Source organism: Mesoplodon mirus (assembly GCF_964341445.2).
Source record: "Mesoplodon mirus genome assembly, chromosome: 4".
Classification (NCBI taxonomy): Eukaryota; Metazoa; Chordata; class Mammalia; order Artiodactyla; family Ziphiidae; genus Mesoplodon; species Mesoplodon mirus.
The window spans coordinates 186,034,999-186,050,403 of record NC_138979.1 but is presented as its reverse complement, the minus strand read 5'-3'; the positions used below and the strand labels follow the sequence as shown (position 1 = coordinate 186,050,403).

General features: G+C 43.1%; 1 protein-coding gene across 8 annotated transcripts in view; it reads right to left on the bottom strand.

The window, feature by feature from the left end:
- The window catches only part of WDR20 (WD repeat domain 20), a 57,752-nt gene extending 42,627 nt beyond the window's left edge, over positions 1-15,125 (bottom strand). For 7 of the 8 annotated variants that reach the window (XM_082620212.1, XM_082620217.1, XM_082620216.1 and 4 more), the window contains exon 1: positions 14,853-15,125. In XM_082620212.1, coding sequence (XP_082476338.1) covers positions 14,853-15,101 — 249 coding nt within the window. In that variant the 5' untranslated portion in view covers positions 15,102-15,125. Of the gene's footprint in view, positions 1-5,485; positions 5,948-14,852 lie in introns of those variants that run through there. The other variant, XM_082620214.1, reaches the window with a different exon arrangement.
- Between the last annotated feature and the right edge of the window lie 280 nt (positions 15,126-15,405).

Sequence of the window (15,405 nt, the reverse complement as noted above, 5' to 3'; positions counted from 1 at the left end):
ATAAATAAATTAAAAAAAAAAAAAAAAAAAAACTAAACACCATGAATAGAAACCAAAAAAAAATGCTTGTTTAGAAATTCAGGGTTAAAGAGGAAAAAAAATGGAAATTACAAAATATTTAGACCTTAATGACAATGATATTACCACATGTGTAAACATATGGGTGACTGTTAAGGCAATACGTAAGAGGGATTTCTACAGCCTTCAGCACATTAAAAAGCAAGAAAGTCGGGCTTCCCTGGTGGCGCAGGGGTTGAGAGTCTGCCTGCCGATGCAGGGGACACGGGTTCGTGCCCCGGTCCGGGAAGATCCCACATGCCGCGGAGCGGCTGGGCCCGTGAGCCATGGCCACTGAGCCTGTGCGTCCGTCCGGAGCCTGTGCTCCGCAACGGGAGAGGCCAAAACAGTGAGAGGCCGGCATACCGCAAAAAAAAAAAAAAAAAAAAAAAAAGTAAGGAAGTCTAATAACCTCTGTTTTCAATTCAGAAAGCTAGAAAAAGAATAGAGTACATCTAAAGAAAACAAAGGAAGTAAAGGTAACATATATTACAAAACAGAAAACAAACAGCTGATTCTGTGAAACAAAATTTTAATTGACAAACTCTTACAAGTCTGTTCAAGAAAAAATTAAAATATGAATGAGGGGTGAAGCTCAAGCTGGTGAGTGAGGCCAGTAGCTGCCTAAGAATGGCAGAAACATGAGTGTCCCAGTGACTCCACAGCACGTCCCTCTGCAGAGGGGGCCACAGTTCCAACCCAGAGATGGCCACATACATGATGGCTGACAGATGGTCCAGAAAGCAAAAGACAACAGGAGCAGAAGGAACTGGCAAAAGTCACTATCAAGAAGGAAGCTCTAGAGCTGACAGTGATAGAGACGGAGCTTTGCTGGAGCACATGCAGTGTGAGTTTTAATTGCCCTAACAAACGGATGCGTGCTTTCAGGGGAATACCCACTGGATTAATTTGTTGCAATAAATACTTTTTCCTTTGGGGCAGTGAGAAAAGGCACAAACAAACAATTTTATGTACAAAAGATACAGATACAGAGGAGTATCTGTACTCCATATAATGGGAGTAAGAAAAGGGAATAGGACTGAGCCACAGGGAAATCCAGTTACAGACTAGGTAGAGCAGAAGGAACGGACAGAGGTGAAGTAGAGAGTGGCCAGAGGCACGTGGACCAGAGAGGGAGAAAGGAAGTCAAGGCTAAAGTGTCACGACAAGGAGGGTTTCAACAAAGAGAAGATGATCAGCTGTGTCAAATGCTGCTGAGAGATCAAGGAAGTTGTGGGCTGCATGGTGTCCAATGGATCTGGCAGCCTGACGTTGAGTGACCTGTATCCTGAAGAAATTAGAGCAGTGGGAGCCAAGGACGCACTGGAGCGGGGGGACAACTGTTTCCATCTGAATTAGTAATTGTGGAGCTGAAGCCATCTCAGCTGATGACAAGACCCAGAGTGTCACTAGAGAAGACAGCGCCAGAGGTGGACTACAGGAGGTCACTGGGGGTGGACATGGAAGACGAGACATCGAGGTGCCAAGGTGTTTGATGGGTTATGCAGTGGTCGGGAAACCACCCAGGATGGTGGCAGGGACTGGAGTGGAAAGAAAGGCTGTGAGGCAGGTACCAAGGTGCTCAATGAGCAGAGGCGGCTAGGAAGTCGGCTCACGGCCATGAGGAAGAAAGAGAGAGGTGGCATGAGTCTAAGGGCAGAGGCTCCAGAGGGACGCCAGGAGCAAATGGACCTACGCCTAGTCTAGTGCTGCTCCCTGTGCAGCGTCGTGGTCAGGACTTGGCGGAGCCCAGCCCGCACCCCCCGCCCCCGAGCTCTCTGGGACTGCAAACTGCGGCCACACCAAGGAAAGTCCTGAGCATAACACCCACCAATTTTTAGTTAGCTGAGCTAATATCGCCCTCAGTCTTGCTAGCTACATGCACACCTACTCCAAAATCCAGAGGGGGAAAAAATGTAAGGAGTTGTACAATTCCTAGAATTAAGTGGGAAGGAAGAAGGGACTGGAAGGGAGAGTTTGAGCACTTTTTTCCAGGACACCAGGATAAGGAAGATGTCGCTTCTGAACAAAGCTAGCACCAGGCAATCAAGACACCAGACGAAGCTGCCTCCTGGGTTAGCCCAGAAGGACTCTAACAGCACAAGATTCGAGGCTGTGACTAATTTCTAAGAGCCTCTCAACCAATGAAAAGGGGCTGGCAAGCCTAGCTCTGTGAGCTTTAGTAACAAACACTAACCACGTTTGTCTTGTGACAGGGATCTTGAGAGATTACTGAATTTACTCCAGTAAGTCCTTAGGGGACTCTAAGTTCAACCAACTCATTCATTTAAAATCAAACACAATATGCCTACTATGTACAGGCACTGCAATGGATATAAGATGAATAAGATTTCTGCCCTCAAGATTCACCGTTTTGTGGAGGAGACAAAGATTCAAACAAAAAATTCCAACACTGTGAAAAGGTGGGAGGACATTCATAATAGTCCAACAGCAAGAGCAAGGGAAAGAGAGGTTTCTAAACCACGCAGAAGCACCACACAGCCCAAGCTGTGCTCAGTATGCAACTGCAGTGTGTTGTATTCCTTGCTTTACTGATTCATCTCACCATGAGCTCTTCTCTTGAGGAAAGAGCTATGTCTACTATGTCTGGGTCCCCAATACCTAACGCAGTGTAAGACCTTCAGTGTAGTTTGCATCTCTTGGTTGCCCACCCAGTATTGATCTACAGATCTATTCTCCTGGCTGGTAGCTACCCACACTGCAGCTCCAGCATGAGCTCCAGAGCAATCAGGATATCAGATAATCCAACCCCCATGCTAAAGGTGTGGGTTAGTCAAGACTCCCGGTCAAATACTGCAAATTTCCTTGGCCACAGAATGGGCTGGTAATCCAGTCTGGGGCAATGAGTCAAAGGAGGTTTGCTGGGGGCTTCTATGAAACAATCTTCTTTATTCTTCTGAGAAAGTGATTAAAAGAACTGTTCATTCTCATCCTGGGTACTGGCTCTCAGTGTGGTCCATGTGGCACAGAAACGTGAAGCCTAGCACCCCACCACTATTCTGCCACCGAAGGCCGGTTGATACACGGTAGAAAGCAAAACCCGGAGACTCTCAGCAAAACAGAGCTGGTGTCACAATCAATCCACATCTGAAGCCCACCTTACCTCCGGAATTTTCAATATCATAAGTCAACGCATCCCCTATAAAGTTTAAACTTGTTTGAGTTGGGTTTCCTGTTACTTGCAAACCAAAACACACCTAACATTATAATATAGTCAAGGTATGCTAAATCCCCAAACCACTAGTGAATCACTGTCCACCAGCTGCTGTATAGCACATTCTAAGGTTCATCTCTTGCTTCCAGAAAAGTCTTTGTTAAGCCTAAATTTTTAAATGTAAATCTTTTCCCTCTTATTTAAACCTTGGAGAAGGGCAACTGGTTAACACCTAAATAATAAAACTGTAGCTCAAAATTATAAAAAAATTATAAAAGGAAATTTACAAATTTACAAACTTAACTATAAAAATATGAAACTTCTTCATAGCAAAAACAAGCAAGCACAAACACACTTACACATGCACTCCCCTAAGCAAAGTTACAAGACAGGGGACAAACTGAGAAGAAAAAAAATCTGTTAATTCATTATCACAAAGGACTCATCTCCCTAATGTATAAAGAGCTCCTTAAAAACAAAAAAAACCACCCAAGATGTCCAAAAACCCAACAGAAAAATGGGTAAGGGATACGAAACAGTTCATAGAAAAAGAAACACATTTCACTTAATATATAGAAAGATGCGCAACCTCACTTGGTACAAGGAAAAACCAAACTTACACTCATTTCTCACCTATCAGATCAAATGCAAAAGTCTGGTGACACACTGTTGGTAAGGCTGTGGCTGTGATGCAACACAAATTAGTACAACCCCTCCCTGTGGAGGGCAGTTTGACGATATCTACTGAAAACATATACACATTTACCCTTTGACTCAGCAGTATCTCCTCTGGAAATACGTACTACAGATATACCTGCCGCTGTGCAAAATAATATACACGCAAAGTTATTTACTGCAGCATTATTTGTAATTTAAAAAATATTAAGTCGAGAGTCATCTGGTTAAATAAATTATGGTACATCCACAGCATGGAATGTAAAGCAATTATAAGAAAGAGTGAAGAAGCTCTCTATTTACTAATATGGAAAGATCTTCAGTATATACCATTAAGCAGAAGAAAACAAGATGCAAAATACCATACACAGTATGCTCCTTCAATTCCTTCAAATCTCTGCTCAAATATCATCTTATTCTTATAATAAGAGAAGGATGAGTCAGAAACAAATAAAATGACTCTACAGGGAGAGGAAGGGAACTGAGTGAGGGGTCGGACAGAAATGGAAACCAGAGGTCTCTGAATATCACCTTGTTTTATAGTTCCGATGTTAGAGCCACATAAATGTTTTACGTAATTAAAACACAAAAAATGTATTTCTGACAGCTTTATAAAGGTATAATGATATACAAAGAACTGCACATGTTAAATGTGTACGATGTGATGAGCCTGGACATCTGCGAGCACCTATGACACCATAACCACGATTGAGGTAACAGACATACCTAACACCTCTCCAAGTCCCCTTGTGTCCCTTCATTTTTTTTTTTTTTTTTTTTTTTTTTTGCGGTACACGGGCCACTCACTGCTGTGGCCTCTCCCGTTGCGGAGCACAGGCTCCGGACGCGCAGGCTCAGCGGCCATGGCTCACGGGCCCAGCCGCTCCGCGGCATGTGGGATCCTCCCGGACCGGGGCACGAACCTGCGTCCCCTGCATCGGCAGGCGGACTCCCAACCACTGCGCCACCAGGGAAGCCCCAAGGAAGATAATCTTATCCTCCCAAGATTTGCACAAGCTTCAACCATCCCAGAGCAGCTCCCGACTTTCAGGAGGAGCCATCCAATGCCACATCCTTAGGCCTTGGGCGTCTAGTTCCCTGGTTCAGAATCCTCTCCCCCTGCAGTGCACCCACCCATAAGAATTGAGTTCAAAGGTCACCTTGTTAAAACCTAAGTTCCCACTGCGTTTGCGACAAACATTACAATGTAATCAATCATCTGAACCAAAAGGAACACAGAGTCAATCTGGTAGAGCAGTTCTTGTATTTCTCCCTCTATTTTGCACAGCAAGGGCAAGGAATGATGAGGAGGAAAACGAAAGGAAGCACATGGCACAACCAACTCAGAATTCCACGTATTCAACTGCTCTGTAAAACATTACACCCCCAGAAGCACCACAAAGACCTCTCCACGGAGCTGAAAGTTTCACCTGACCGAAGACACCAGTCACCCTCCTCGCATTCAATCACACACGACACTAAAGAAGGTAAGCCAAGACATCTAATCAGGGTGCTGAAACTCTCTGTGCATGGACTCCTTCTCAAAACAATGTTTTTAAGTACAAAAGAGTACAAAGGAGATCAATTATATTAAAATACAGTTGTAGTACATTAAACAAATTTAGGATTTTTTAAAGTTTATTTCACATTGAGTAACAGGATCTAGCAGCAGATCCACTACCTACAGTAATTTCAGAGCAGTGATGAGTACGAATGATACTTGCTATGTCTGCAACAACCATAATGTGACAGGCAAACATCTGTGACTTTCACTGGTGATAAAGTCACAGGTCTGTTACTACTGTGATTTGTTGCCTATATTCATAATTGAAGAACATGTTAAAATTCAGTTAGAAGTTCAGTTAAAAATAACTGAATGGATGTAAAATATTTCTTTCCATCTAGGTTGACATACCTCCTAAATTCTAATCAGATTAAGAAGTCCTAGGGAATTCCCGGCGGTCCAGTGGTTAGGACTCGGTGCTCTCACTGTGGAGGGCCCGGGTTCAATCCCTGGTCAGGGAACTAAGATCCCACAAGCTGCATGGTGTGGCAAAAAAAAAAAAAAAAAAAAGCCCTAAGAAGTGAATACTGTCTAAAATAGCAGACACCGTACATCTCACCACTATTTACTCATCCATCTTACCACTAGATTGTAGTCACGTTAGGCCAGGGACTGTCTTATTTGTCTTTGGGCCTATAGGTCCAATAAATGTTAGGTGGATGGACAAGCCATTTATTATTCTACTGGACTGTGAACTCCTTGATGGCAGAGATTCTGTCTCAGCAACAATATAGAGCAGACACTCGAATCTTGATAGAATAAATAAGTGTGTGGATATCTTGTCTCCTTGGTTAGAAGATGATCCTCTTAAGGTCAGGGATAATGTCTTATACTTCTTTGATTTCCCATAGTCTAGTATACTGCTTTCCACATAAAACCACTCAAATATCTATTAAATGAAACATTAAGACATGACAGAGCCTCTGAAACGAAGATCAAAGTAAGTAGAGAATGAGCACCTGTACCAGTTTTGCTGTAGCAGAAAAACAAAAAACACACACAGCCCAACAGTGAGCTGGCTGTGAACCAACCAAAAGAAAAACAGCTTAAGGTCACAGTGATAACCTACAATTTGGTTACTTGAAAATACATTAAAATATTCCTATTCTTACTTTAAAATACAAAAACCTTAAAAATTCCTTCCTCGTGAATGGTTCTTGCTTCTTTCTCATAAATTCTATAGTTTCAAGTACATTTTCCTACTGCTACAAAACAAGATAAAATGTAGCACAGACTGATTTGGCCTGTTTTTACTACAATATACCCTACTTTTAAAAATTCCATATTACAAAATAGAATTGACAATGCAAAACATTATTCAGTTTACAAATTACCAATTGGAAGAGAAGCTGTGAAGTTGAGAAAAATGCTCTAAGAGTGGGGGGGAGGGATAAATTGGAAGATTGGGACTGACATATACACACTACTATACATAAAATAGGACTTCCCTGGTGGCGCAGTGGTTAAGAATCTGCCTGCCAATGCAGGGAACATGGGTTCGAGCCCTGGTCCGGGAAGATCCCACATGCCGCGGAGCAACTAAGCCCATGTGCCACAACTACTTAGCTTGCGCTCTAGAGCCCACGAGCCACAACTACTGAGCCCATACACTGCAACTATTGAAGCCCGTGTGCCTAGAGCCCATGCTCTGCAACAAGAGAGGCCACCGCAATGAGAAGCCCACGCACCGCACCAAAGAGCAGCCCCCGCTCGCTGCAACTAGAGAAAGCCCATGGGCAGCACTGAAGACCCAACGCAGCCAAAACTAACTAACTGAATAAATAAATAAATCTATTTTAAAAAAACAAAAGAAATACAAGGTTACACATTTTGAAATTTACAAAAATGTGATCTGTACACAACATTTTGGGACAAATCATCTAGTTGAAATCCAACCCAAAATTCTTCCACTAGGCAGAGAAATACCTCTTCATTTCACCTTTACTCCTTAATTCCACCTGATGCCTATACTGTTTATGCCATGTGCTGAGCACACACCTACTTTACCTTACAATTATCAAGACAAAAATACAAGCTCCTTACAGACAGGGAGTGTCTTAATTTACCGTCACATCACCCAAAGCAGACAGTAGTAACTTGTATATAACAGTTCAGCAATAAACACTTGATGAATGAGGATTACTTTTTTCAAAGCAAGACGCATCTTGCACTCTATTATGAAAAATAGATGCCAAATGTTCAGAGGATAACTTGTCACTGATATTCTGAATTTTAAATGTCCTGAAAATTAAAACTGAGAATGTCTGCCAATTTATTTCTATTTTTGATATCTATTCCTAAATAAACAAATAGGACATTTCTATTTCTGCACAAACTAACCTAGCTGAAACACAAATAAAACTCTTCTCTAAGACATCAAATATCAGACTACAAAAATCTTTACATTTATTTTTATTAAAAAATTTTTTTTTAATTTATATATTTAATTTATATATTTTTGGCCACACTGGGTCTTCGTTGCTGTGCACGGGCTTTCTCTAGTTGCAGCGAGTGGGGGCTACTCTTCATTGCAGTGCACAGGCTTCTCTCGTTGCGGAGCACGGGCTCTAGGCACGCGGGCTTCAGTAGTTGTGGCACGCAGGCTCAGTAGTTGTGGCTCGCGGACTCTAGAGCACAGGCTCAGTAGCTGTGGCGCAAGGGCTTAGTTGCTCCGCAGGATGTGGGATCTTCCTGGACCAGGGCTTGAACCCGTGTCCCCTGCATTGGGAGGCGGATTCTTAACCACTGCACCACCAGGGAAGCCCTACATTTATTTTTAAAATAAGGTTCTTTAGGCATATAGCCAAACTAGTCAGTGACAAAATCCACTAACCATGTTTTGATTCTTGCTCAAGTTTTCTACCAGAGCACAATAAATAAATAAAGGCACGAGATGATTAACTCAATGTTAATAAATATAGGTGACAAGTCTCTTCATGGCAAGACTTTGTCTATACCCAGCGTCTAAAACATATCTAGTACCTCGTATCTGGTAGGTGTGCCCCACAAGTATTTACTGAAAAAATGACAATTCATGACTAGCTCATGGATCTCAATGACACACTCTGGGAGCTTACCATTGCTTACATCCACCCATGGAGTCTCTCAAAATCTCATCACCATCCTCCTCTTCAAGGTCAAGAGAACCAAGGTATCATATGAAAGTTTCTCAAGCCTGCTTTAAGGGATAAATTAACATGCTTTTCCCTCAGTACAGAAGATGCTATAGTCAAATAACTAAATCTTTATATCAATACTTCCGAAGGCATTAAGTGGCCCTTAATGGGGGAAAAAAAAAAAAAAAAAAAAAAACAGATTCCCATCCAATTCCACATATGCCCTACTAAATTAAGTACAAAATTTCTGAAAGTAAATTTGATATAAAAAATTCTAGGGCTTCCCTGGTGGCGCGGTGGTTGGGAGTCCGCCTGCCAATGCAGGGGACATGGGTTCGTGCCCCAGTCTGGGAGGATCCCACATGCCGCGGAGCAGCTGGGCCCATGAGCCATGGCCGCTGAGCCTGCGCATCCGGAGCCTGTGCTCCGCAACGGGAGAGGAGGCCACAGCTGTGAGAGGCCCGCGTACCACAAAAAAAAAAAAAAAAAAAAAACTAGACTTCTAAGCCTTTTTCTAAATAATAAATGGAGAGCAGAGAGATGTGAAAATAACAAATGGGGAGAAGGGTGCAAATATGATCCTCTCTGGAGCAATCCAGTATCTAAAACTAGTCTGTGGGTAAAAACCTTTAAAAGGCATCTAGTTCACCCTCCCACAGAAAGCATGAATCCCTCAGTCACCAACAGGTAGTCCTGCAGTCTTTGATAAAGAGACAGAATATTTCCTATACGGAATGCTCATTCTCTCTCAAGCCAACCCATTACCCTCCTGGATAACTCCAGCTCTAAAAATATTCTAGCTGCTATTTTTTTTTTAATTTTTATTTATTTACTTCTTGGCCGCATTTTGTGGCATGTGGGATCTTAGTTTCCGGACCTGGGATTGAACCTGCACCCCCTGCAGTGGAAGCGCGGAGTCTGCTTCCACTGGACCACCAGGGAAGGCCCTTTAGCTGTTACTCTTAACTGAACTTCTGGCCCCAGCTTCATCTCAGCCTGGTGAGTACCCAAGCTTTTTCTAGCATAAAGACCTAGAGTCACTATGTGTTCAACTTGCTTTCACAACACACCTCACTCTTCCCAATTCCCATTCAGAGAAGTAGGCAAAGAATCCAAGACATGAAGACATCTCCCAGTACAAAGATGCATTTTCATTTAAAAATTACTGAGCACAGAATTATACAACTTTAAGAGTTGAAAAGGCCTTGGACACCATCCAATTCTACCTTTCATCTATTGTAGGAATTGCTTCAATCTCTGGACAGTATATTTGTGGCCTAGAATGTTAAGATGGGGGGAAAAAAGTAAACGCTCTTTGATTTGAATGTTAAGTAATTCTGAGTATAGCTTTAAAAAGTTGCTTGATTCAATTAAAAAAAGGTGGGGTGGGCTTCCCTGGTGGCGCAATGGTTGAGAGTCCGCCTGCCGATGCGGCGGACACGGGTTCATGCCCTGGTGCGGGAGGATCCCACATGCCGTGGAGCGGCTGGGCCCGTGAGCCATGGCCGCTGAGCCTGTGCGTCCAGAGCCTGTGCTCCGCAACGGGAGAGGCCACAACAGTGAGAGGCCCGCGTACCGCAAAAAAAAAGAAGGTGGGGTCATGGAGGGTTAAATTAGGAGTTTGGGATTAGCAGATACAAACTACTATATATACAACAGATAAACAACAAGGTCCTGTATAGCACAAGGAACTGTATTCAATATCCTGTAATAAACTATAATGGGAAAGAATATGAAAAGGATATGTGTATATATATGTATAACTGAATTACTTTGCTGTACACCAGAAACTAATGCATTATAAATCAACTATACTTCAATAAAACGATTTTTTCTAATTTGAAAAGTTGTTTGACAGTACATGGATCTGGTAGGTAACATGGTTTGATATAAATAGATCAAAAGTAATCCGCACCATTTGTCTACCTTCCACTACTTCATTGTCTCTTGCTACATAATTTCCCAGTTATAAGAAGCTAAATTTGTTACCAATAATTTTAAATGTCTTTGGGGAATTCCCTGGCAGTCCAGTGGTTAGGACTTGGTGCTTTCACTGCCAGGGGCCTGGGTTCAACCCCTGGTTGTGGAACTAAGATCCCACAAGCCATGCAACGCAGCCAAAAAAAAAAAAATTTTTTTTTTTTTAGTTAAATAAAAATGTCTTTTAAAAGATGTGAGCTACTAGGGCTTCCCTGGTGGCGCAGTGGTTGAGAGTCCGCCTGCCGATGCAGGGGACACGGGTTCGTGCCCCGGTCCGGGAAGATCCCACATGCTGCGGAGCGGCTGGGCCTGTGAGCCATGGCTGCTGAGCCTGCGCATCCAGAGCCTGTGCTCTGCAAAGGGAGAGGCCACAACAGTGAGAGGCCCGCGTACCGCAAAAAAAAAAAAAAAAAAAAAAAGGATGTGAGCTACTAAAAATACCTGTTACTTCTGGGCCCAAAATAGAACAGATTTTTAGCTCCTAAAGATCTTTTTAAAGTAAGACATAGATGGACAGAGATGCTTTATCCAGTCATTCACTCAACAAATTAACAGTAGGGGTCTACTCTATGCTGGATGCTGTGCTGGGCACTAGGAAGACAGAGAAAGCAGAAAAGACATCCTGTTCTAAGGGAGCTTTGTTTACAGAAGAGACAGAGAATTACAAATTGAGAAAAGTGCTAGAAAGGCAAAGTACAGGATGCTATAAAAACGTGTAACAGGGAAAACTGATCTAGCCTGCGAATTCAAAGAAGGACATGCTGAGGAAGTGATGTTTAAGCTTAGATCTGAATAGTGGCCATTTGCATTTATGTAAAAACAGATCTCTATAAGATGAAAGGGTTGGTACAATAAGCCCAGTACCTTTGGCATCTTTATCCTAAAACCACCTCTTTTTTAAAAAGAGGAAAGCAAAGTATGCTATAAAGAGATCTGAAAGCTAGTAGCTGAAAGTTCTTTGGGAGGAGGGGCAGTGTCTCACTCATCTTTGGTTACCCCACATCCCCTTGGTAGTCACTCAAATCTTTGCTGAAATGCTGAGTTCACCCTCCGTACTAAATCAATGTTCATATTATTTTTAGCTCAGCAAAACAAATTCACAAAACTAGATGTCCTCACACAAGAAACCCTACTCCGAACTTCAGTTTTGAAAAGAAGATGCGTGATGAATTGGGAGATTGGGATTGACATATATACACTAATATGTATAAAATGGATAACTAATAAGAACCTGCTGTATAAAAAAATAAATAAAATTCAAAAATTCAAAAAAAAAAAGAAAAAGAAAAGAAGATGCTTTCATCCACCTCACAGGATTGCAAGATTCAATGAAATAACATAGGGTAAAACGCTGGGGTAAATTCTGAAGTGCTTGGAGTATACGGGTATCTGTGTAACCAAAAAGCTAGATCAGTCTCTTCTCACTAAGACAGTTCTTTAGATTCAGTTGTGCTGCTTTACCATGAATTCTTTACCATGAGAAAGAAACTGCATCACAGGTTTGCACACGCTCTCTAGCCTTGGCTTTCTCTGAAGGGTGAGACTCCATAAACTGAAGGTGCCTTCTAGCTCTAGAAACTGACCTGTGTTTTAAAGGGACGAAGATTACACTCCTTAGCTTAGATTTTAGACTACCTCCTAAATCTGGGATTAAGAGATACAAACTATTATGTATAAGATAGATAAGCAACAAGGATATATTGCATAAAATGGGGAATTATAGCCATTATCTTATACATTTAATGGAGTATAATCTGTAAAAATACTGAATCATCATGCTGTACACCTGAAACTAATATCATATTGTAAATCAACTCTACTTTAATAAAATAATAAAAAGACCTAGTTTCCACTCATTTCACGTGCAGATTTAAGTTGAATGTATTCATCCAATTTAAACCTTCTGAATGTTCTAAATAATCTGATTAATTGTTGTAAAACTTTATATGCCCTAAAGAAAAAAAATTTTTAAGAGTCAAAACGACTAAATGTCAAAAATGGATTTATAACTCATAACCCCAAAAAGTAAAATTTGGTTTTTTGATTAAGGAAAAGTATCTGCTCTGTTTTAAAATCAGAAAAAAAGTCACAAAAACAATCACTTGTATTCAGAAATAACAAAAAATAAATGCAAACTCATTCATGGAAAATGAATTTTTAAAAAAATTACAGTGGCTAGGAGACAGTTGAAATGTCCACCATATAATGCAAATATATCTACAAGATACTACCACATGAAAATGAAACTTTACAAAAAAGTTAATGTGCTCAAGTAAATTATGCAGCTGAAGGCAAATCTACATGTTTAAGATTTGTCTTGTTTAAAATAATTTTTTGCTGTAGCTTTGAAAAGCTCTCCTAGTTTATCCTTCATTCAATAGTATCCCACTAAAAGAGGACACTATTATGATACTTCCAGGCAAGAGATGTTTTTATGATGCAAACCAGAGCTACCAGATCCAGATAAGCTTTGCCACTAGAATGCTTCAGAAATAATATACTTTAAAAGAAAACTTGTTTAAAAAGGTAACATCTACACTAGTAATCGTTAATATATTTAGTTTTTATGCACTTTAAAATTTGTATGTAAATCCATTTAATAACTTAAAATTCTAAACTTGTTACCAGAGAAAAAGCTGATCCTTTCAGTCCTTGTATCAATGTCAAGATAGCAGCTCCTGTTTGACAGATGCTCTTAATGACTATTTTAACTATATTTTACATCTACTGAGTGTTTCGGGTCTTTAAAGTTCATTACAGTCATTATGCTATGAATCACAACGGGTGCACCGCAATATTCTCTTTCTAAAGAGCTGCAGATAGAAGTTAAGCAACTCTTCCAAGGTCACGGAACAAGTCAGTGACAAAGCTGGGGACAGGACTAAAACTTCAGCTTCTAGACTACTAATTACTTCACACTTTTCCAATTCCGAAAAAGTAAAGTCAAGCGATTTACTTTCAGTAATTTATAACAAGATACCTCAAACACAGTAGTACACTTATCATAAACACTAACAAAAAGACTCACCTCGAACAAATGAGACAACTTGTTACATTTGTAACACGTTTGTATCTACATTTAGATACCACTGTCACATCCCTAGTTCGTGTAACCAAGCAAAAACCTACTGCTTCTGGATACAGTAAATCCTGGAAAATGTCCACCCTTCAATATACACAATTTATTTTCACACTAACCGACTATTTATAAATTAATCTGTTATCACCTTCTCCCACGCCCAGGTACTGTGGAGGGCATTAATTTCCTCACTCTTCCAAGAGTCAACTCAAAGACCACATATCTCAGAAGTAAGCAGTTCTCAATAAGAACAAAGTTACGTAGCCAATGAAAGAACAGCTCTAATAAGTTGCTTCTTTTAAAGAGATATTTTTAAAGGATGATTACATGCTTGACAGCATTCCTGTTAAATCGCCCGCCAAGAATAATGGTTCTTGTGAAGTAGCTTTGAAGGCATATCCCTCCCTGTTTGGGACACAGTCTGACTTGTTGGACAAGACTGATCTGGGCACGCTCACACACAACCCCTATGAACCAGCCCAGTCCACTGGAAACATCTTTTGGACCTCTTAACTGTAGTAGTACTCAGCCCTTCCCATACCTATAAGGGACAGGAGGACCCTCTTTAACATTCTCTCAGGAGAAGGTTCCCTTCGAGGAGGCAGTGACAGCCGTCCTCCCTCGGATGTTTTTGGAAACAAAGTGTTAACACCAGAAGGAGAGGCTCCTAGGAAGTGTCAGTGTGGCAGCAGGTGGAGTAGCCCTTCGTGCCGAGCAGGTCCTTTCTGACCTAGTCTCAAGTCCTCCGCTTCCCAGCCCCGGTTCCGCCTTACAGATCTTCCCAAGCCGCCCCGAGCCCCTGGTCTCTAACCCAGAGCGAGACTCTCCACCCTCCTGGGAGGCGAGGCGGTCTCAGCAGACCAGACGGCCACCCCACCTCTTCCGGGGACTCGCAGGCCCGCTCCCGGGCCGTGTCAGAGCCTGACGGACCCGCAGGGGCGGCAGCCGGCCCTTTCTGGGGCCTCCCAGCCGGAGCCCCGCACCCCGCGGTCCCGTTCCATCGCCCCCCCGCCCCGAAACACCACCGCCACCACCCTCCTCACTCCCGAATCCCCCTTCCTCAGGAGCACTCCAGTGGAGTTACCGGCCCACTCAAAAGTAAGAGCGACGGCCAGCCCATCGGTCACCCTGGCCCCCGCTGTCACCGCCCTGCTCCTGGCCTCTGCCCACGCCGCTGGCGAGCCCCGGTGACGCCCGGGTCGGTACCTTGCGGACCCCCTTGTAGATATAGAAGTAGAGCTCCCGGCCCACATTGAAGCAGAGGCGGTCGCCGTTGCCAGACTGGTCGTTGAGGTTTACGAAGGAGACGCGGACAGGGTTGGATCCTTGCGAGTTGAAGGGCACCCGGTTGGGCCGGCTGTACTCCGAGTGCGGCAGCAGCTTGTACAGACCTTCCCGGGTGGTAAATTGGGTCTTAATCTCGTTCATCTCCTTCCCTCCTCCCTCCGTCGCCATCTTGGAAAGCAGCGTTCATCCTGCCCTAAGTGCCCGGATCACGCCCACCGCGCAGGCGCCGTCCCGGGCTCTCGCCCTCCCCCCCGCCCCTTCCTCTTGGCCCCTCCCACCCGCGAGCCGGCCCAGCGGAGGCCGGCGAGGAGAAGGGGCGGGCTTGTTTACGGCCCGACTGCGCAGGCGTGCTCACCTGGCGCGCTCCACGCGCAGGGCATCCGCAGGCTCCTCCCGCGGGCGGGGCCGCCGGGCCACCCCGCTGCGGCGCAGGTGTTGCTGTCTGGGGTCCGAGGGCGGCCTAGTGGTGCCG